This window comes from Colossoma macropomum, unplaced genomic scaffold, assembly GCF_904425465.1.
Source record: "Colossoma macropomum unplaced genomic scaffold, Colossoma_macropomum, whole genome shotgun sequence".
NCBI classification, from domain to species: Eukaryota; Metazoa; Chordata; class Actinopteri; order Characiformes; family Serrasalmidae; genus Colossoma; species Colossoma macropomum.
In genome coordinates, this window is record NW_023495375.1 from 158,515 (window position 1) to 182,267 (window position 23,753).

General features: G+C 37.5%; 1 protein-coding gene across 1 annotated transcript; it reads right to left on the reverse strand.

Moving 5' to 3' along the window:
* Nucleotides 1–8,839: 8,839 nt before the first annotated feature.
* LOC118801916 (Fc receptor-like protein 3) lies at nucleotides 8,840–17,973 on the reverse strand. The gene is made up of 7 exons (XM_036562323.1): nucleotides 17,939–17,973; nucleotides 14,072–14,107; nucleotides 12,328–12,627; nucleotides 11,720–12,016; nucleotides 9,591–9,854; nucleotides 9,236–9,352; nucleotides 8,840–9,150 (listed from the first exon to the last, which is right to left on the reverse strand). The coding sequence occupies exons 1-7, from the start codon at nucleotides 17,967–17,969 to the stop codon at nucleotides 9,119–9,121; spliced, it is 1,077 nt and encodes a 358-aa protein (XP_036418216.1). The 5' UTR covers nucleotides 17,970–17,973; the 3' UTR covers nucleotides 8,840–9,118.
* Nucleotides 17,974–23,753: the final 5,780 nt, after the last annotated feature.

Here is a 23,753-nt window from a genome sequence, read left to right on the forward strand (position 1 = left end):
CTCATCACTTCCTGAGAGAGAGAAGAAATTTGCATATCAAATATGTAAATGAACACTATTTAAGTACTTTAAGACATGTTTCAAATATTCCTCTGACCCTCCAAGTTAAAAGTTAAGGACAGTAGAAATGACACCCCGTCAGTGATTTTACCAGTTTAACTGATTGTGGACACAGTTTTCAAAGGGATGAATCTCTTCACTTCAAATTACCTTCCGGATTCTTACAGTATCTGAGAGAAAACCAGCCAATGAAAGAAATTTGACCCACCAATTAGAGAGTTTGCAGTGAAGATTTTCACCTTTAAATGCATTTGCATATAACATGGCACCCATATGTTTCATATCAAAATGCTTTGTTATCTACTCATCTCCTACTTTTTAAATGTTCACAAAGTCTAATCAAGCAGTCACAGCAAAACAGACTGATGCTGGTCTGGAGATGTTCTTCCGGGTCACATCAGAGGGAAGAGAGCCCTGAACATCTTCCAAGATGGTGGCTTGGTGACCTCTTATATATTAGTGTGCCCCCCGTGTGGCCAATCACAGACCTGCACATCATAGGAAAACGAGGGAAAACACTGTAAATGGCCACAGAAAGACTCAGAAACACTAGTCTAATGCATCTGTGAAGTTAGTTAGATACAAAACTTGATAAATCCACTAAAATGATAATAAAAGTTGTATTCTGTTGAAACCACAGTAAGTTATAATGAATAAAATATGAAAACCTATCCTGAACCTGAGATTGAGTGTTCTGTCAAATCTGCTGTGCTACATGAAGTTTACTTAAAACCATCTATGACAAGCTGTAGTCTGATGGTTTTATCATCTTAAAACACGAGGCGCAAATGATCCCTTTCCCCAATTAAAACAATACGGAACTGAAAGAGTAAAAAAACATAGTTTATGCATCTCTCTTTCTTCTCCTTTTCTCACCTGAAAATATCGCTCTCAATCCACATCACTGCTAAAGAAGACAGCAGTCAGTCTAATGTTAACAGAATTTTGGCTATGGGAGCTAATCAGTGGGCTAGCTGATGTTGACACCACAGATGAAATAAAAGTACCATTATGTTGGAAAAATGTAATAATTTCCTGTTAGTTTTCAATGTTTTACATTGAAATCATGTAATGCACCTACTTATACACAAAATAAGCAGTTATTTCTACAGTCAAATTTTCAGGAAAGGTGAGGAAAAGATTTTTATTAAGTGAAATTAAGTGCTCTCAAACTTATTTTGGTAGAATATTCAGTAGCACTGTGTGACTAGAATCTGACCCAAGCATCTAATGTTCTTTGCAACAATAAACACATTACAAGTGCATAGAAAATTGAATGACAGTTTCTTTAGGGGGGAGTGAGAATTGCTGACTTTTGTTTGTGGTCAACAACAGTGTTGCATGGCCTACAAAATGGTTCCCACTTTGCTTGTATGTTGAACAGGAATTGGTTTGCCTTGCTTTTAGCTGAAATATTCATTGGCAGATGTGTTTATCTCTGCATTATCCATTGTTTCACTGTATAAGCACACAAGATGCATGCTCATAATAACTGTGAACGCACTTATGATTCACGGATACAATTAAAACTTTCAGAATCAATGCAGTGATTGAACAAAATTGCAAGCTCTTGAAAGTACTGCAAGAGCTGACTGAATGTGCATGAATTTGTTCCTGGAGGGGCTGGTTTCACTTCTGGGGTTGATGAGAGGTATAACTGACCCTGTCCCTCTGTGCTTGCTCTGGTTACAAGCTGGAGAGTGTATATGCATGATTTACTGCAAAGTGTGACACGTAAGTTGACAGTGAGCTTCCGCTGGACACCATCTCACTTTCAGAAGAGTTTTGAGGTTATTTGAGGTTTGCATTCCATTTCTTCTTTTCTGCTCCAATTTATTTATTTGTAATATAAATGAAATGCTGAGTTGAGGCCTGCTTTCTCACAGAGCCTCCTGCAGTGCATCTTTTTCTTCATTAGCTGAAGATGTTATTGCCACTGTTTAACTAGAAACAAAAGTCAAACCACAACGACCTAAATAATTCCTCTCTGCTCTAAAACCTCAGACATTCTACTTATAGACTGGGACCATGTGACCAGTAAGATGAAATCTAGTCTTTTCTGTGTGGTTGTGCTTCATCTGCAAACACAGGGTGCTGTGCCTCCACCTCCATAATCTCCATGATTACTGTGCTAGTTTGGCAGAAATAAAACAGCATTTTTTCTGTGGTAATAGTTTCCGGACATGTACTGCAGACAACAGCTCAGTATTATTGAACAGTGAGCTGTGATTATTATTATTTTCACTAGTTTTCTTATGTTCAGATTACATGGACAGGTGATAATTTATTATTTTACTGATGAAAGCTGAATATTGTAAATCTGGCTTTTGATTACAACAGTTTATGATTTTATATGTGGAGCAGAATTGACTTTATTGATGTTGCTTCATTGCTTCATCATCCCACAGTGTTTAAATGATGTGAACATGTGCATAACTGTTCAAACTTGCACTGTACTGTTTCTGAAATGAGAGAACACAAGGCCTTTTTTTTGCACCTCCTCCTCTGGTCACACTCAGAAAGCCTAAGTAGGAAATAGACAAACCACAATGTTACTGATGTTAACACCCATTCTAAGAAATTGACAGATGCAAAAACTGTTTGTTCAAGATATGAAGTTAAACATCGCCAGAATAATGTCAAATATAATGTTAACCATTATGTTATTGTCATAGGTCAACCTCAGGGGATAATGCTGGGTTGAGGGTGGTGGTGGTGGTTGTGGTGGGGGATGTTTATGAAGAGTAGTTCTTCTTACTTTTTTAGGTATCACATATTCTGTGAACAGAGTGCAACTTATTATTTGTTTTATAGAACACAGTTCTATATATTTTTTATTCTATAATTAGTTCTGTTTCTAGTAAAATACATAGTGACCTAACACAGCCCTCTTCCACTATAGGAAATGACAGATTATTGACACTTCTTGAGATGTTAGTTGTTTAGCCAGCATTTTATTCCCCTAACAAAATGATCAAATTACCAAAGACAACATGTAAGATATCAGACATGTTACCATCACATTAGCACCACTGTTAGCAACAGTGCTGGCAATGTAAACCCACTTTACGCAGCTTCTGACACACAGTTCTTGAACTGTATTGCTTCCAGAGGCAGGTTGGAGCTCAGTGGTGGGTGATGTGCATTGTGGTTGAGCTGTTGTTGCTCCTACATGCTTCCATGTTACAATAATAGCACTTACAGTTGACTGGGACAGATCTGTTATGGCAGAAACTTCACAAATTAGTGATAAACATGGCATCCTGTGACTGTCTGATTTGCATGTTACCATTGTTAATTTGGCTATAAATGTGGTGATAAGTAAGAGTAAAGTAGAGCCTCTGGCTGTTTCACTACCGGTTTTTGCATTTAAAGTTATTGAGCTCTTCAGTACAACCCATTCTACTGCAAGTGTTTGTCTATGGAGATTGCATTGCAATTTACACACCTGTTAGCAAAGGGTGTGGCTCAAACACCTGAACTCAGTAACTAGGAGAGGTTCCACATAACTTTGGCCTTCACTTATCTCTCTGGTAGGATTAACGTCTTTGTTCTGTGGTAAGTCGCAACATTTCTGCTTGTGCTTCTCACAGTCTTAGCTGGGCGGTGTAGTGGGCTTTGGGCGGCTAACGTGCGTGGTCTGAGCTCTGGCATTTTCACTATTTCCTGGCATGTCCACGGCCGGTGTCCAGAGTTTTTGAGTCGTGCTGTGCAGTTTTGTTTTTTTACGCTCTGGCAAATACTCACGGACTGAACTTAAACGCCTCGACTGTCATGCCCGCTTGGATTCTGCGTCATATAATCTCTGCCGGACACTTGGAATTGCTCGAGGTCCACGGTACATTCACCGTTCAAAAAGAGGACCCTCGTTTAGTTATGGCTGTGATGGCTCTGATGCGCGGATCCCGACTATGTGGACATATAATCGTGCTCGCCGGCGTGACACCAAAGCCAACCGTGGAGTAAAACATGGCCATCTTCGTCCACTTTCAAAACTGGTTGAAACGTCCCTTCCCAACGGTTGCTGCTTTAACCTCTCCCATCTTAACGCACGATCCATAACCAATAAAGCTTCGTTAATCAATGACCTCATCACCGAGTTTTTCTCTCGTAAACTTGGCAACAACCTGGTGACTACTTACATTTAAACATGCTGACACCCCCAGGCTACAGTTATCTATCAAAACCCCGACTGAAAGGGAGAGGAGGTGGTCTGTCTGTGGTTTATCATTCTGGTTTAACGGTCGAAGAACTTGCACTATTCAATACTACATCCTTTGAATATATTGCTTTGAAGGTTGTTTCCTCCTCACCTCTACTGTTGCTGTTAGTTTATCGCCCTCCCAAACCTGCTGCAAGCTTCTTGTCTGAACTTAATGAATTCCTCACAATCATCTCAACTCTTTGCTCTGCCGTAATTGTGATGGTGACTTCAATATCCATGTTGATACTGAATGCTCTTTCACATCTGAGTTCATTTCAGTTTTAGAGTGTTTTAACTTGATGCAGCATGTTGATTTTCCAACTCACACTCATGGCCATATTCTTGATCTGCTCTGTTCTACTGGTTTGAATGATATCATTGTCTCTGGTTCAGTCTCTGGTATCTCTGACCATAAGCTCATTGAATGTAGTCCCCCCCCCCGAGAAAATCCCTGTTGTCCATCGTGATATTAGGTCTGCCAGTCTCAATCTGTTTGCTGCTTCTCTTCAGTCTTCAGCCCTGTCTGACCTACATAACCTATCATCTCCTGAAAGTATGGTTTCCCTTTATAATGACACTGTCTCTGGATTGCTTAATGATTTTAGCCCCTTTTAAGAATAGACTTGTCCCTGCCACCCGCTCGTGTCCTTGGTTCACCCGTGAACTAAGGGTACTGAAGGCCATTGGGCGACGTCTTGAGCGCCTTTATAAAAAAAACTGGCCTTAGTGTCCACTCTCTACTTTAGTCAACACATCCACAAGTATTGGGATGCCCTTAATACAGCCTGCTCCAACTACTACTCCTCCATCATAAATAATGCTAAGTCTAGGCCGAAATCACTCTTTCAAACTGTTAACAAACTCCTCCATCCTCCTCTGTCAGCGTGCCCCCATTCAGCTGAGCAATGTCAGGCTTTTCTACATTCCTTTGAAAAGAAAATTAATCAGATCTATAGTTTCTTTCCTACTACTTCTCAGTCATTCGCCTTTACTGATTTTCCCACTTTGGACACGAAGCTAACTTGTTTCTCACCTGTTGACTCCTTTTCTGTCTCTGAACTCATCACTAAGTCTAATGCTTCCTCCTGTCAGCTTGACCCTGCCCCCACCCCTCTACTCAAGGCCTGTTCATCTGTAATCAACACTCCAATTGCTACAGTGATAAACTGATGTCTCTCTTCTGGTTTGGTTCCTACTGCCCTTAAAACTGCTGCAGTTATCCTATACTTAAGAAACCTGAATTGGAACCGACTTCTCTTTCTAATTACAGACCCATCTCACACCTTCCATTTTTAGCTAAAGTAATGGAAAGAGTGGTTGCTTCCCAACTCCAGACATTTCTCAGTGATAATGCCCTCTATGAGCCATTTCAATCTGGTTTCCGTACTCACCACAGCACTGAAACAGCTCTTCTGCGAGTAGTTAATGATCTCTGGTCTGCTGATAGTGGTTCTCTCAGTATTCTTCTTCTCCTCGACTTAAGTGCAGCATTCGATACTGTTAATCATGATGTTTTCATTTCTCATCTTTTCTCTATTGGTATCACTGACACAGCCTTACAGTGGTTCAGGTCGTATCTTACAGACAGATAGCAGTTTATCACACTAGGCCCATACAAGTCCTCCACCTCTCCTGTTACATATGGTGTCCCTCAGGGCTCAGTTCTTGGACCCCTACTTTTCTTAATCTAATCTCATCCCTTGGCCAGATCATTCGTAGCCATGGCCTTAACTTTCACTGTTATGCTGATGATATTCAGTTATATCTCAGTACACACACACCCTCAGATTCCCCTCTCAATACACTAATTGATTGTATTTCTGATTTAAAGCTCTGGATACACAATAACTTTCTCACGCTGATTGGCCTTAAACCTTTACTATCAAAATCATCCAATTTTTCAGTTAGTATTGATGGCCTGCTCATTAAGCCTGCACCCGTTGTTAGAAATCTTGGTGTTTTACTCGACCCATCACTTACATTTGATCTGCATATTAAGTTTCTCACTAAGACTGCATTCTTTCATTTACGTAACATTGCTCGTCTTCGCCCGTTCCTGACCGATAGTGATGCAAAAACTTTGTGCCTTCATTATGTCCCGTATTGACTACTGTAACTCCCTCTTTGTTGGTCTCCCCGTGAAGTCTATACAAAAGCTACAGTACGTTCAGAACTCTGCAGCTAGAGTTCTCACTCATATTAAGCGTTCAGCTCACATCACCCCCATTCTCTTTCAGCTACACTGGCTACTGGTCCCGTCATGTATAAAGTTTAAAATTTAACTACCACTCAAAGCCCTGCTTAACCTTGCTCCCCCCTACCTCAGAGAACTGCTGACCTCTTACACTCCCTCTCGCTCTCTCAGGTCTTCTTGTAATAACCTACTTGCTGTCCCACGCACCAGACTTTCCACTTTAGGAGGGAGGTCCTTCAGTGCCATGGTCCCCAAACTCTGGAATTCTCTTCCTCAATCCCTCAGGGACTGCTCTTCTTTCTCCTCCTTCAAATCTGACTTAAAGACTTTTCTCTTTAATCAGCATTTTTCTTCCTCCTTCAATGCTTAGGATGGTTTGTTTGTTTGCCCATGCTATGTGAAGCGACCTTGGGTTTGTGAAAGGCGCTATATAAATGTAACATTATTATTATTATTATTATTATTATTAACAGAATAACATTAAAATAAAACACTCCTGTGAAATCTCCTCGTGAGGTAATTGGCTAGCAAACTTTTCAATGCAAAATATCTTTGAGTAGTTTGAACATAATGCACATAAAATTTGTGAAGATTTGTTTACTTGTCTATAAACTTTGGTGTAGAGATGTGGTGTAGTGCCTTTTTTTTCTTGTCATGTATCCTTTAGCATGTGAATTAGCCAGCTGGCTAAGTAAAATGATGAAGCTCTATCAGCTGTCATATATAAACATAAAGAGTATTTTATTTATTATGGGCAAGTTCTGCTGCTGAAGTCGACACTTGTGTTACTCTGTCCTTTCGAAGCCACATTGAACACCCTTCATTTGAGCTAGTATGATAAATATGGCCAAGTGGACACAGACGTGCTAAAACTGGTAGTGAAACAGCCTTTTTTCCTTTTATTTATGACCACATTTACAATTATTAATGCATGATAAATTGTTATTAATTATTAATATAACATTAACATGCAGATCAAACAATGGATTTCAATGACAGACAATGTAAACACATTTCTAGTAGAAGTTCTAATGTAAGGTCTAACTAAGAACTCTACATCATATTTATCTATCCAGACCTTCTGTTTTACTTTATTATAAGATTTAAGGATTATGGAAAAAAGAGGTACAGCCCTCTTCTCAGCTACATGCTTTAAAAATCATATCTGAAACTGTGGATTCCACAGCCAAGTCTCTCACCTCCCAGCCTTAAAGTCCCCCAAGAACATGCTTGAAAAAGCATATATAATTACGTATATACTGCCACCTAGTGTTTGTCCCGTGTGGTGCATGCGCCTACGTATTTCAACAAAGGGGATCAGTGAGCATCATGCTGAGGACTCTGTGAGAGACATTCACCCCTATGCCCAATGCAATATAATAATAATAATAATAATAATACAAACAAACAGACATTGTAGCCTCTCTCATTCATTTCCGGAATTGCACACACTGCTTATTTAGTACAAAAGCTATTATACAAAGGGTTTCCAACTCCACTGGTCAGTTCAGTTGGTCAGTTTCTTCCACACACTCTTTAGACTTCCTAATTAGTAAGTTAGTCTGAGTGTTTTGTGTGTATGGATTACATTATTCATGAAGAGAAATGCAGCCCTAAAAACTGGCAACTAACCAAAGTTAATTTTCTCCATATTAACACAAAAAGGCATTAAATAGCTCAAGCTGGCAACCCAGAACATATGGTACTGAAGTGCCTCTACAGTCCTGTTCCTGGAGATCTACCACCTGTAGAGTTTGATAGAAGAGCTTCAGCCTTGAGAAGTGGGTCTAACACAGCTGCTGGGAGTATGAACCACATCTAGGGTATAAATTAGTGATTGTGTGGTGAGAAAACAGATGATTTTATGTTCAGCATTCCTCTGAGACAGGAGTGCTTCAAAATGACTACCATCATTCCCGTGCCAAAGAAATCATTTGTGTCTTGCCTCAATGACTACCGACCCATAGTGCTTACTCTGGTCATCGTAAAGTGCTTAGAGCGGTTGGTAATGATTCACATAAGGAGCTGTCTTCCTTCCACACTGGTACAAGAATCAGGACACTCATAATTATGATGTGTACATTCAGAGTAGATGTATGAACAGAACATGGAAGGAACTGCAGTTTATTGTTCTCATTAAAATGTATTGAACACAAGAAGTAGACAGAACAGAATTACACTTCAGTTATGTTTAGCTTTTGAACAAAAGGAGCTATGATTGAAGAAAGAATATTAATCAGTGAATCAAAAGGAAAACTTTTTTTTTTTTAAAAAAGTAGAAGAAAATAGTTTAAAAAACTAAACAAAAATCTAAAAATACACAAAGTTATAAAAATGAAATAAAACAAAATAATAAAATTGAAGTGTATGCAAGGCAACATTTTTGTCACTTTTAAATTAATGATTTGAACTTTAAGGCTGAGTCAGGAACTAAAACATGTAAACCACAGGCATCTCATTACTGACACCTACTGACCAAGAGCATAAATGAATCTGTGTTTTATTGAGCAGCTAATGCTGACCTGCCAAGTGTAGTTATATATAACTGGATCAACATCATGCAACAAACACTGGACAACATATATCATATAATCATGATCATAATCCTCTGACTGACTCTCATCAACATGCTCCAGCTTCTATCACTGCTCACACTGTGTTCAGCTCATCAGGTTCAGCTGATCAGATTTAGCTGTGAAGTACACAAAAATAAACATTTTAGCCCTTAATCAAATGTTGTTATTTAATTTCAGGCCAATAAAAAACTGTGTTCTTACCTCGAGCTCTGTAGCATTTGACCATCAGCACGATGGACACCAGCAGATACGGAGACACTGCCATTAAACTACTGAGCAGACTGAACACTGAGAATGAAGCTCCTGAATTAGACACACCTGATACACAATAAAGTCATTGCTGTAACTGTTGGAAGCATGTCAGTAAAAAATAAAAGAGATAGTTAGATAGCACTGAACCAGAAAGTGAGCAGGTACAGTAATGAGAACTCAGAGAACTCTATCAGTGACAGATATCAGATAGTGTGTTATAGTGAGATGAATACAGAGTGTTCTGGAGTGTCTTTGTTTCACTATTACTGGTTTCTTATTAGTGCTAAGAATCATGTAGACTCACTGTGCACTGTGATGTTGACAGCATTACTGCTCTCTCCAGATTCAGACTCACACCAGTACACTCCAGTGTGGGATGTGCTGAGGGAGTTGATGTTGCATGTAGATCCTGTAACTGATCCCCAGCCTGATGAACAATCTGACACCTTCTCACTGTGTGTGTATCGTCTCACTCTCCATCCAGCAGAGTCACTCTGTCCCTCACAGCTCAGTGAGAGAGAGTCAGTAATAAAGTGTTGAGTTCTGCTGGGACTGACCCTCAGAAAGACTGCAAAAGATGGAAAATGTAGACATAGGACCATATATATGTGGTAGGGCGAAGTATTTGAAAACCTTTTATTATGATAGGTGTAATATTCCTTTGGAGGCTTTTATTGTTCTCCCCCTAGTAATTGGTTGCAGGTGTCTAATTCGTTGAATGCCATTTCTTTGTTGGCCTTTGGTGCTGTTTATTGTGACCTGCTAAGACAGCAGTTGAATCTCTCTGTATTTTTGTTGGTGCTGTGGACAGCTTAAGTTGTTGGGTAGTAAAGTGTTACTCCTTTCCTCTTTATTGAGTAGGCCCTAATCTTATCCTACAGGAGGTGTTTGTTCCGGTGGGCCTATACTTGACCCTAGATTAGTTGGCTACTTTGTGGTGAAGGCCCGCATGGTTATGCTGTATACCACTGATTGAGGGTTCGGAGGTGCTGTTTCCTGAATAACTTAATAAAGATACCCCTGTAATAAAGGGTCTCCAGTCATCCTTTTTTTCTTTGCTTTACTCTGTGATTGGAGTGTGCGTTTGGCGTGACACCTAACTTATGAGATGGTAGAGCTTTTAATCCTCCCCCCACAGGCAGTCACCTACACTTGAGCCCTGTCCTTAACTTAGGTTAGTGTTTTTTTTTTTTCCTTTTTTATTAAAGGAATAAAGTTGATTTTATTTTTTATAAGGTTATACATTTCCATTGTTGATGTTTAAAGCAGGACATACAGTGCTGTGGGATTTTAAGCTTGAAGAAAAACATTATATCTTATGTCCTTCGGTTTAAATAACTGATTTTGTCCTTTTGAAAGGTATATTTGTGTACTGTCAAAATAAATTTGATCTTTTATTTTGAGATGCACATCCTTACTCCATATTTAAATATATAAATAAATAAATAATTTGTGGTACAAACGTATCTTAGAGCATTGCCTTGCACTCTTCTGGTCATATATTGCACATGCTCAAGGTCGACACTAAGCTGCAGGTTTTGTGTGTCTGACTTCATGAATAGATAGTTTAGGGTGTGGCATTGGTGAGGCATAAAAGCAGGGGAGGAGCCAATGCAAGTTAACCTGAGCTGCTGAGAAAAACTGCATGTTTCTAATGTCAAGGAAAAGGTGGTGCCATTACTTTGAAAATTCATACTGCACTTTATTATTTTGTAAGGTGAAGTTCCTTTTCACCATCTCTGGGTCTCCTTGGCCTTAGCTGTGCGATTTTAGTTAATACGCAGCTAATAAGCAACAAGTTATATTATGCTGTTTATACACTGGTTCAGCATAAAATCCTGTTAAATGTACTACTTTTATAAGACATTCACATTTAGATTTTAGTCAAAAAGTTCTCTAAAATATATTAGGACATAATTACATAGAGTATGTCGGTCTTTTTGAGACATGATGTACGTTATATTGTGTGTTAGCAGAGACCTCTCATGATGCATTAATGCATTTGTTTTGTGTAATGTAGTTGTTTTGTGTAATATAGTTATTCTATCTATATAGCACCTAAAAGGGGCCTGCTATTGTTACGATGTGACGCTTGTACCAATAGAAGCTCCTTTTTGGTGCTATGTAGAAAGCAGCCATAGTAGTGCAAAAATAGACAGGCTTTTAAAAGAGCACAGTCAGTATTTACAATTGGCCTTGATAAATTGTAGTAGAAGATTCATTATATCATCTCCTTTGTTATTTGAAAGGGAAACTCTTAGAAATGCATATGCAATAATGCTTAAGAATGCTAAAGTATGTATTTGATGTATTTACAATGTCATAACCAATAATGCACAAGTGAGCTGTTCAGGGATATAATGGATCCATTAGTCTAGTTCTGGGTAAAGCTGGTTATGTTGGTATAGATAGTATAATTTAGCAGAAGCTCACCCTTTACAGTGAGTGTAACAGATTCACTGTACTGTGATGATGTTGGTCTGTATCGTCTCTCTCCTCTACACTGATACTGATCTCCATTAATCACAGCATCTTCTCTGATGGTGAGAGTGTCTCTGTTTACAGTGCAATTCGCAGACTGAGGCACTGCAGTCCATCCACTCTGTTTATTCTGTTTATGCCACTGATATGTCCATCCAGCATGAGTGTTAATCTCACACTTCAGAGTGACTGACTCTCCAGTGGACAAAGGTCTCTCTGGTTCTACAGTCAGTGTAGCTCTAGGTAAAGCTGTAGAAACAGAGGAGAGGAGACATAATAACTCAGAGTATATTTTACAATCAGAGACTAAACGACACTTCTGAAGGCTTTGTATTCATATTTTAACACTTTACCATCAACTGTTTTTACTAAAATGGAGCTGACCATTAAAATAATGACACATCCGCATTAGTCTGCACATGGAGTCTCATCTACACCACTAAATGTGTTACAAAAAAGATCTACAGTTCTTCATTATATTGACCGAAGCATTTAAATGTGGATCGAAATGCTGTTGGCAATATAAAAAGGCATAAAAACAGAAATGATACTGTGCTCACCCTTTACAGTGAGCAAAACAGTGTTACTGTACTGTGATGATGTTGGTCTGTCACTTTGCTCTCCTCTACAGCGATATTGATCCCCATCCAACACAGCATCTTCTGTGATAGTGAGTGCACTCATGTTTTCACTGTAATACTCAGACTGAGATACTGCAGTCCATCCATGCCATTTATCCTGCTTATTCCATTGATATGTCCATGATATGTTGATATGTTCTATTTCACACTTGAGGGTGACTGACTCTCCAGAGAACACTGCACTCGCTGGTTCTGCAGTCAGTGTAGCTCTGGGTAGATCTAAAGAAAACGGGAAAAACACAGAGTAGTTCAAGTCAGTTCCATTACACATGATATCGACTTCTACAGTGTTTCTTTAAGTCCATTGGTCTCAGATTCATTTTTGGTTTGGATTAAACAGACGGTTAGCCTCGTTTTCAGGTTAGCTTGTCAGAAAATTCATGCCATAGTCATCTAAATGTTAGCATTTGATTGTTGCCTCCAAACTTGGGGACTGAACATGATGGCCTACATAGTAAACAGTTCCATATAGACCTGCATTGTCTCAGCTTTAGCACTTGTATAAATATGTCACATTTTACTGTGTAACTGCTAAGGGCTAGGGGCTACTGACAGGCTTTTGTCCATCAGACAGGGTCCTTGGACAGTCTTTACCTTGCTTTGAGCTATGTCTTTACATTGGTTGGATCGGTTTAGAAACTTCATAATCAATTTGTTCCCACTCACATTTAGACACTTTGTGTTTAAATATTTCTACCATACTCTGTATGTCACCTTCACCTTGCTTTTCATAGTGTGCTTTGCATTTCCCAAAACTACTGGATTGAGAGTGCACTGTGGTAATATGTAACTGCAAACCAGAATGACTCACTGTAGTTGGCCAGAAGTCTTCTAGTCATTATGGTATTAACTTTCTTCTGCTATATTTAGGGATCATAGTAATACTTCTTAGTGATTTAATTTAGCTACACTTTACATTAGTGCTTTGACATAAGTATCTCATGATCAAGTTGATATATTTAACTTTTTATACTGATTAGACGTCCGCCCTATGACCACTGGGATAGGGTCCAACTCCCCCCACGACCCAGAAGGATAAGCAGCTTAGAAAGTGTGTGTGTGTGTGTGTGTGTGTGTGTGTGTGTGTGTGTGTACACTGTTTAGAGAAATTAAGACAGTGTCTGTAGTCACTGGGTATGAATTGTTGTTTTTCTTCTAACATTACAGTATTTTTTATCTGTAAAGCTGCTGGAAAGTAGAATGTTCTCCAAAGAAACAAAATCACCTGATACAGACAGTTTAATAGGATCACTGGTTCATGTGCTCTTTGGGATGCCTTGGATCCATGTTCCCATGCAGCTAAATTCACCCTTTCCCATTTCTTTTGCCTCAAACGTGTATTCACTTTGCTTTTTAGAGGGCTGAACTTCTTTTATGTTCTTAGAACAATCCACTCACTGTTGTTTTCCCGTCTCTAGTTCACATTTAAGAGTTACTCTCTCTGCAGTGAATATTTCTGTATGTCCAGACTGTATTTTGATACACTATGTATGCACAGTGTATGTGTTTAAGATATGGTGCACAAAAAATAATTTTAAACAACTTTCTGATTACCCTAAACATAGTTAACTGGTCGAGACTTGGCTTGTGTAAATTTGGTTTTTCATTGCTCCATTACTTGCAATTTTACTGGTTTGATGTGTATTTCATGTGATTGATTCACCTTCACTTTGTCCGCAGCAGATGATGGTAGTCAGCACTAAAGCAGGGAAACAGAGGATGTGACACATTAATGTGAAATATTAGCTGTTTTTCTGAAATCTGAAATAATATGGAATCACTAATACGTGAGAAGGTTCTATCTGACATTCTTGTCGAAGCTGAGTTATGTACATATAGTTTATCTTTCAGTGCTGATTATTGTTGCTGTGATGAATTTTAGAAAAAAAACAAGTATTGTAGAGTCTACATTTTTTTTTAAAAAAAAGCAAAAAGTTGGCATTAATTAGGTTCTATCTGCTTCAAGCCAATTAGTATAACCAATGAATGTGGATACCAAATAAAAGCCCAGGAATGAGCACTGAAATTCTACCACAAACATTACTAAGAATAATAAAATCAATTTAACATAAAACCATCAATTTTAAACTTTAAATTGCAAAAAAATCAACTTATTAAACCTAATTTTTAACTCTGACTAATCAAAATCTCAGATTAACAAAAAGCTCTAACTCTGAGGGGTTTGCTTAGAATTACTCCCTCCTAAACCACTAACACAATCTTAAACCCCAGCTACATATTCAGCGCTGAATTTAAGAGCTTCTCATCACTCTTGTAGGAGTATGAGTTCATGGTAGGGCTGTAGTCAAGACCACCATTGTTAACCTCAAGACAAGCCCAAGATCATGATTAACTGTCTAAAGGGGGCCGAGTCCATGTCAAGACCAAAACCAAAAAACATCAAATCTTCAAGTACAAAGAACTGGAAAAATAAGTAATTTAAGTAATTGTTGTTTGTCAGTTTTGCCATCACAATTGGATCAAAAGAAATAATATAAAATAATTTCTAACAGAAACGAAAGTCAATAAAGCCACCCATCTGATGTTAATAAACTTCACTGTCCTTTCACCTGTTTGGATCATATGCCTCTTTTTTAAATTGATTACAAAATACATTCAGAACCATCCATTCAGAGCCATCCATTCAGACTTTGGAAAATTTCTCAAACTACTGTAAACTCCAGCCTTCCTACCGAACAAGCTCAGCTTTGGTACCTAACATCACTAACCAATTTAACTCTGATTAGCAAACAACATCAAGATACAACCACAAATGTGTGCCCTTGAGTACTTTTAGCAATAATCTGTTATCAAAACATTGGACTAAACACCATGCAACGCTGTCAAATTCAGTGAAACCCATTTATAGATCTGCTGCGTAAGCAAATGTTTGATTTAGCTTCCTCAGTCATGAGAACTATATCTGTCTGCACAAACTCAGCTAGTTACCAATTTGACATAATGTTATAAATTTAACAAATTAAATAACAGCAAGTAATCAAGGCTACTTATTGAGGTATAACACAAATTAAAATGAATCTACCTAATTAAAACATCACAACATAACATGAATGAACGAGCCCATACTTACATGGTCATGGAATTCAGTAGAGCGATACGAGTAAGACCCTTCAGTTGTATTTAAACAAACTAATTTGAGAGGTGGAGGAGAGAATGTCCATCTGTTTAGAGGTTATTTCTTACCATGGTTCATCGCATTGAATAGGTAAATGTATTTTATGGAGTTAAAAGTAAGAATTTTTATATTCAAACTTAAGTTGGACTGAAAATTGGCTAGGCAGAGAGAAGTCAGAATACAAATACTACGGATTCCAACGCAAGAGACTATAAAACATCAGAGACTATAAAAACTACAGCCCGAATTCAAGGAGTCCTGCAATAGCAGTGATACTGTGAGCATTTTGATGATGAATGTGAGGACCGCTATGTGGATTTCACGAGTAGAAGAGTATGAACAAAGCCTGTTTTAAATACAAAAGTAGCCAAGCACAACATAGCCTGTAGCAATAAATAAATATACCTACAAATGCTCATCAAAGTGACACAATTATAATATGTAAATGCTAGAATTCACCAGTATATGAAAGTTATATGGGTCATTATTGCTCCTGTGTGCAAAGCAAGAGCAAAAAAAATGTTTTTTTGTTTATTTTTTATTATGAGCTCAAAATTGTTTGTGCTTTGTTCAACTAGCGCCAATGTCTCCTACTGCAGTTTATTTATGTCTGCAGTGTTACAACAACACTTATTTAACATCTCAGTTAATATATCTACGTATTCTATATCTATGAAATGCCTATTATGACAAAAGATGTGCAAAGATGTGAGGGAGAATGAATGTTTGATGTTACATGAAAGCCCTCAAGCAACTGCACAATTTACGAGAGTGAAGCAGAGGCTGAAAGTTTCCCTGCGAGAGCGAAGTTCAGCCCACCCACATATTTATTTTGCCCATTCACCTGGTAGTCCTGGCCACTGGGTGTAGCACTGTTAAATTCTTCACCTGGTTGCAGTTGACAGGCAGAGCTAACAGGTACACAGTAAAAATGGGTAAAGACAGCCTGCTTTTAGCACTGCTTACTGTTTAGCTTATAAGACAGAACAGCATTCATTCTGCAGCATAAATTGCATTGCTATGTGTAGTTTAGTGTTTAGTGGTCATGTTCAGTTTACTGACCAAGTCTGTTAAGTACCTTCTCATTTTCCTTCCTTTCTCATCTGTTTATCATGTGTTTACTATGTTTAGTGAAGGTTTTTCTTTGCTCTCTGAAACACAAATGTCCTCATTGCTGTGGGTGCTGACCCTGCCCCCACTGATCTAAAACACACATGGACCAGCAGTGACTGACTAGCTAGGGTTATCTCCTTCAGAAGCATTCAATTAAACCACCATTGCTGATCCAGAGTGTGTTAAAACTCGGTTATTTTACCTATGTAAGTAGTGTGGAACACTGTTTTCAATGAGATGAAACTTAAAAAGAAACTGGACTGACACATAAGGGGCCATTACCACACAGGATGTATTTCCTTCTCTAAACGTGTGCCGTCAGCGTAGAAGGAGAAATGGGAGAGGCCATTATTTCTGCTGCAAGATATGATCTTTTATTCACAGGAGCAGAAAAGGCACAGAGAGAGACAGCAAGATACACACACACTGCAGAAGAGCTAGAATATTTCTAAAGTTTATGTACTATAATAAATACATATTAAGGAATTAATGTGTCGGAGTGTTTCCATACAGCATTTTCACATAAAATTACACAACACAGTATTTTCATCCTATCATCATACTGCTTTTCTCATATACACAGAGCACACAGTACAACATGTTTCCCCATAGTAACAAATTCTCATAGTTATGCTGTACAATAGATCTCTTCCGGATAAGACCCTGTTCTTATTCTTATTGATTTGTATTGTAATCAATACGCTCATAATATCGGAAAGCCTCATGAAACCTGCAAATATGTGAAAATATAATCAATGTAAAACAGAATACTACATTGTAGCTGCCTTGCTATTTGCCTACATTTAATGTATTTTAATATTTATGATAATAGAATCTGAATCTTGAACAGTGTGGTTATGTTTCTATACTAGTTTGGGTTTATTCGCAGACGGAGCCTTATTATTCTAAACTTAATGAGAGCTTTAAGAATGGAAAGGTCCTGTCTGTGTTGGGTCCAGTCAAAAAACCAAAAACCTATTCTTAATTATTCTAGGATTTCAATGTTCAGCAGTCAAAAGTATCTCAAGGCAATGACTTTTTCAGGATATGAAAGGTGACTGTAGTACATAATAGTTGTGCTGTTTTTAAAGCATCTCAAAACTGCACTGAACACAGAACCTTATATAATTCTAAGCCAATTAATAATTAAACAGTGTAAAACAATGGTGATCAAATCTCTGATAACAATAAATAATTATAAATGTATTGTTATCAAAGATTTGATCACCATTGTTTTACATTGTTTCATTATATAATGATATAAAGAGAACATTTACTCACAGAGTATTACAGAGAGTGACCTGAACTCCATACTGTCCCCGTAATGACTAAGAGAAAGAGATATCTGGGTGTTGTGTGTTTATATATATATATATATATGCAGTCATCACTTCCTGAGAGAGAGTGTGTGTGTGTGTGTGTATTTGCACACGCTGTCACTCAGGAAGTGACAACTGTTCAGTCAGTCTATAAATATACCTCAGAGACGGGAACAAATCACTAAGTTGCAAGTAACAAGTAAGTCTCAAGACTTGACACAAAAGTCCCAAGTCAAGATAGTCGACTCTTTGCACCATGAAAGAAATATTTGAAGATAATTTCTGAAGATTTTTCGACACATTAAAAATAAAAACTAGCTCAGCCCTAGAACTAGTTCAGCCAACTAAAAACAGCGTTTCAACTGAATTTAAACAACAGCAGAAACCAAAATGACCGAGCTGAACAAAGTTGACAGAAATGACAGCAAAATGATGCTGAATGTACGAAGCTGAAGCTGACGTTTTTCGCCAGCAGCTTCGTACATTCACTATCATTTTGCTGTCATTTCGCAAGTCTTTCTCGATTTTCTCGAGTTGAGTCTAAAGTCATCAAATTTGTGACTCAAGTCCAAATCATAGGACTCGAGTCTACACCTCTGATATACGTGCATGAGAGAGAGAGTGCTTTTTTAATTTTTAACATTGTTTGAAAATGCTAGCTGCTCTTTACATTATGCAGAAATGAATGGGCCACTGGAAATGGTCAGAAATTAATTGGAATAAAATCTTTATAACGCTGACTTCCATTTTTAAGTTAGGAAGCCTTTCTCCTTCTGTAAAGTTACTGTTTTGGAGATACAAGGTTTTGTCCCAAGAGCAACAATATGTAAATGAGTTCTGCACTGACTGTATTGGGTCTCATTCGAAAAGCAGTCCCAGCTGAAACACCCCTTATAACATGAACATGAATATGCATGGCTAATCTGCTGGAGGCTGAATAGGTGTATATATGGGTTTGTTTTCATTACATCCCAAAAGTAATTCAAAATGCGCTCTCGCCTCACGACAAGAAGGGCCTGCGTTTGATTCCCCAGCCAGGTGACCAGGGTCCTTTCTGTGTGGAGTTTGCATGTTCTCCCCTTGTCTGTGTGGGTTTCCTCTGGGTGTTTGGTTTCCTCCCACAGTCCACAGTCATGCAGTCAGTCCAGCTGGGGGTGCTAAATTGATGCTAGATGTAAGTGTGTTTGGGTTTGTGTGTGAATGTGTATATCTGTGTTTCTGCCCTGTGATGGACTGGTGACCTGGCAGGAAGCACCTTGGACTTTCGCCCAATAAGATAGGCTTCAGTACCACCTGCAACCCAGAAGGATAAGTGGCTTAGATGATGAAGTGAGTGAATGTTTTGCATGAAATTGATTTTTAAATGGTAGAGCGAGAATCACACTGAACACACTCTCTTCCAGTTCGCCCCTTAAATAGCTCACCCTGTTTGTATTGAGGTCCCTGTGGTTACTGAATAATAAGCCTTATTATGTAATAAGCCTGGGAATTTAAGGGGTTAAGAAGATCTAAAGATCCACAGACCTGCCGAGCTGTTGGAAGGCCAAGGCTTCCATTTACCCACGACTTGTGAAAGTGATGGCAGGAGGACTGCATCATAGCAACATCAGTCCCTTCAGACAGAATCTTCTCCAAAACACGGCAGATAATAACAGAGAGAAGAAACCAGATCAGCCCCTGTAAGCTGAGCCACTTAGTCTTTCTTAATGCCAAACTGCTTTAAAGACGACCTTAAAATGCTTCACTGTTAAAATGGTTTGATGCTGCTGTTTTGTGTTTGACATTTTTATTACATTAATGTTTCCATATCAAGCACAATGTGAAATAATGGTATTCTGGAAATTATAAGGTTTAGTATAATTACATTGAATGATTTAAGTGATGTACGTGCACACATTCCAGTCATAGGTCAAAACATTGCTAAATTTGTCTGAATTATAAAAATCAGAAGTGGTACTAAATGAAGAACCTTTTGGGAGCAAAAAGAGCCGACTCTTATTGCTGAGCAGAGCCAAATCTGCTGATCTGGCTCATTTAAAAGAGCTGAAATTCTCAACACTACATCTTTCCCATTCTGTTCAGTAACTGCTTGAGGCTGGTATTAACCAACTGATAGCATTCATGACTATAGGCTGAACTGGTGAACCTGAATACAAACCAACATCATGGTAAGAATAACAAAATCATGAAAAATGCATGCAAACATAGTTTAGTATATGATTTTGCTGCAATACAAAATAACATTATGTGAACAGAATAAATGAAAAACCAACAAAACAGCTAAGAATTCTGGGATGATTTTGAGCCAAAAGACTCTTCAGTCTTATCCAAATGAATTGATCTTAACTAGATTTACCTCAGCAACTAAGGATTTACAAAAAAAGTATGTTACTAGATTTTCATTAGGAAATTCAACAGATGAGTAAACCCAATATTTATGTTTTACAGTGTAATATTATTACTGTTCACCTTTAACCTTCCACTGAGCTGCAGTTCATCAGTTATCCAAACTTGTCCCTCTCTATATTCTGCAAATGTCTTTCCTTCATACTTCCACCTTGTGATTGATACTTTAATATGCCCAAATTGTAAAATGAAGGAACTCTCAGCAGCTCTGTGCTCTGTCACTGTGTTCTCATCAGCACAAACACACAAACCTGCAGCAGAGAGTGTATTTATCATATTAACTACAATACAGCCACAATTCCAGTTTGGAAGCAAGAGAGTGGTCATAAAACAGTATGCAAGACAACACTGATAAGAATATTGACAACGCATTTCTTCACCTTTACTCATACTTTTATATTAGCATATTTTACTACCATAGATAAGGCCTGTGGTTGTCTGAGCCTTTTCAGACAGTCACTGAGAGCACACTGTTACATTACAGTTCTTTTGTACCAAAGCAGTGTTATAACAAAGCAGTGTTATAACCATAGCCATACATGCTTTCAAATAATAGCACAGATAATTGAGGTGATGAAAACTGTTAAGTCCTGTGAGCTCCTAGTATATCACTGAAACAAACCACAGAGGAATTAACAATGTAAAGAAGAACTTTATTGTAATACCCAATATAATCAAAATCTGCATTTTGAATATTCAAATAAAATACAAAGTAGCCTAGGATAGTTTTGAAACACGTTCTGCCTCTATTTGCCTTTGTATTTCCAAGCTAAGAACACTTCTCAAATCTCAATTATTTAAAACATCCAACTGTAAAAGTAAAGAATTTATGCAGGTACATACAAAAACAGAGAACAAGCAGCACTGTTCCAGAGTATAAAACATGATGTCTGTAACAGATTGTAGAGAAAAAGAAACAAAACAAAACACAAAAGAAAACACTTCCTCATATACTGCAGTGAAAAAGTGTTTACATAACTTCCACATGAATACAATATATTGCTTGATCAGATCTATAAAAGAGGAACTGTTCTTTTTTCAAGGAGTAGTTTTTCTTTAAGATCCAGACCCAAATAGCAGACTCTGATTGAAAGTATCTTGGTTTGATGTTGAGCAGCACTACTGAATCAGTGTAGATCTTTGATGATGTTTGTATTTACATCTCTTTTACATGGCTAACAGACATAAGATCTAAATGCCTAAAATCTATGTAATGTGTCATATTTTGTACAGAATTAATGTACTATGCTTTCAACATTAAATCAACATACTAGCATGAGATCAACAGCTATTCAACCATCGAAGAGTGCTGTTTAATCAACATTGGATTGATAATGCTACAAGCTGGCTTAGGTTGAAGATTAACACACGTGGCTATTTTTTTCCATCTTTTAAATATTCTTAAACATGTGGAGGTTGTTAGGATGAAGGATCAATTGAACATAAGAGGAAACAGGAAAACATAAAACAACACAAAACTAAACTTAGATTTAGGAAAAACAAACAAATGAAAAACAAATAAATCTACTAACCGTCCAAACGAAAGAAAACCAGAAGAAAAAGGCAAACAAAAAGAAACTCTTTTACCCTGATAAGAGAATTATACACATGCAGTATGTGTCTGAAAAATGAAAATGCTGGAAATACATTTCAATTTTAATAAAGCTGCTCATAAAATATCTAGTTCTTTGTGTAAATGAAATGTCAATACTGTTAGGTCAAAATGCAAATTAAAATCAGAGTGGTGAATGAATTTTCATTTTGAGTTCCACATTGCATATATGAGTGGGAAATATAAATGCAAACATTCAAATACATTGTCATTTTGCATAGTACATTTTCATTTTAATGTTGATACTGATATGCTACCATATATGTTCTAGGTTGGAGAAACACTACCCATATGGTTGCTAGTAGTCTAAATGACTACATGACACTTAATAGTAATAATGTTCTAGGTATTAACCAGGAAAATGTAACATACAAACTGTAACATAATGTCCTAGAGAATTACATGGCCGTCAATAAATATTGGCATCCCTGGTGAACATGAACAAAACAGGCTCCAAAAAAACTACCATTACTTATTGTTTATCCTTTTGATCTTTCATACATAATATTAACAACAATCTAACCTTACAGTACAATGATAGAAAGAAAAATAACATCTTATCATATCTATGTGTGCCACATTTTATATGAGTGAAATCTAACTGAAGTATATCCCAATTCATATTTTGTGTTTTAACATTTACGTGAGTGATCAGAAACACTTAAATGGTCAGTCATAATTTCCTGTTTCACTAGGGAATATATAGGAGATGAAACACAGGTCAACTGACCTTAGTCATCTATCTTTATGAGAGAGACCAGGGAAAACAGCAATGATGTGTGATAAAAGGTAGTTGAGCTGCACAAATCAGGAAATGGCTACAAGAAAATAGCAAAACAGTTGAAAATTCCCATTTCCTCTGTTTTGGCAACAATTTAGAAGTTTAAAACAATTGAATATGTTAAGAATCTGCTAGGAAGAGGACATACATCTATACTGAACCCACTAACAGTGAGGAGGATGGTTTGTATGAATAAAGAATCTCAAAGAATCACAGCTGGGAAACTGCAGACATTAGTTAGGTTCATATTTCAGTTATGTTTAGCCTTTGAACAAAATGAACCTGATTTAAGGATTTTACTGACAATGAAATAAGTGAAAAATTGTACATAAACAATAAAAATAAAATAAGAATATATTTGAAAAAAGATAGATACAAAATGAGCGTATATGAAACTTTTTTTTTTTTTTGCTGCTTAACAAAATATTGCAAGTTGGGATCTATTAAAAAGAAACATTACACTGCACAAATTCTGCTGCATAGTTTTGCTGACAGTATGTTTGTTAAACGTTTGTGACAGAACACTGCGTCTGCTCTTTTCTCCTCATCCGGTTTAGCTGTGAAACACACAACGATGAACATTAAATTAATTAAATGTTATGATTTAATTTCAGGCCAATAAAAATGTCCGTCTCAGCTGCTGAAAAGAGTGTGTTATGAGTGACCTTCAGGAAGACTGTGAGTTGTTACCTCGAGCTTTGTAGCATTTGACCACTGGAACGATGGACACCAGCAGAAATGAAGACACAGCCATTAAACTACTGAGCAGACTGAACACTGAGAATGAAGCTCCTGAATTAGACACACCTGATACACAATAAACACAAATAAAATCACTGTAATATTATACTTAAATGCTTGATCATTACATACATTAAATGCAGTACACACATTATATACTAACATATATATCAATATTATATACTAACAATTCTATATTTTCTCACCCAGTATCTTCAACCAGCTCTAGGTGAGATG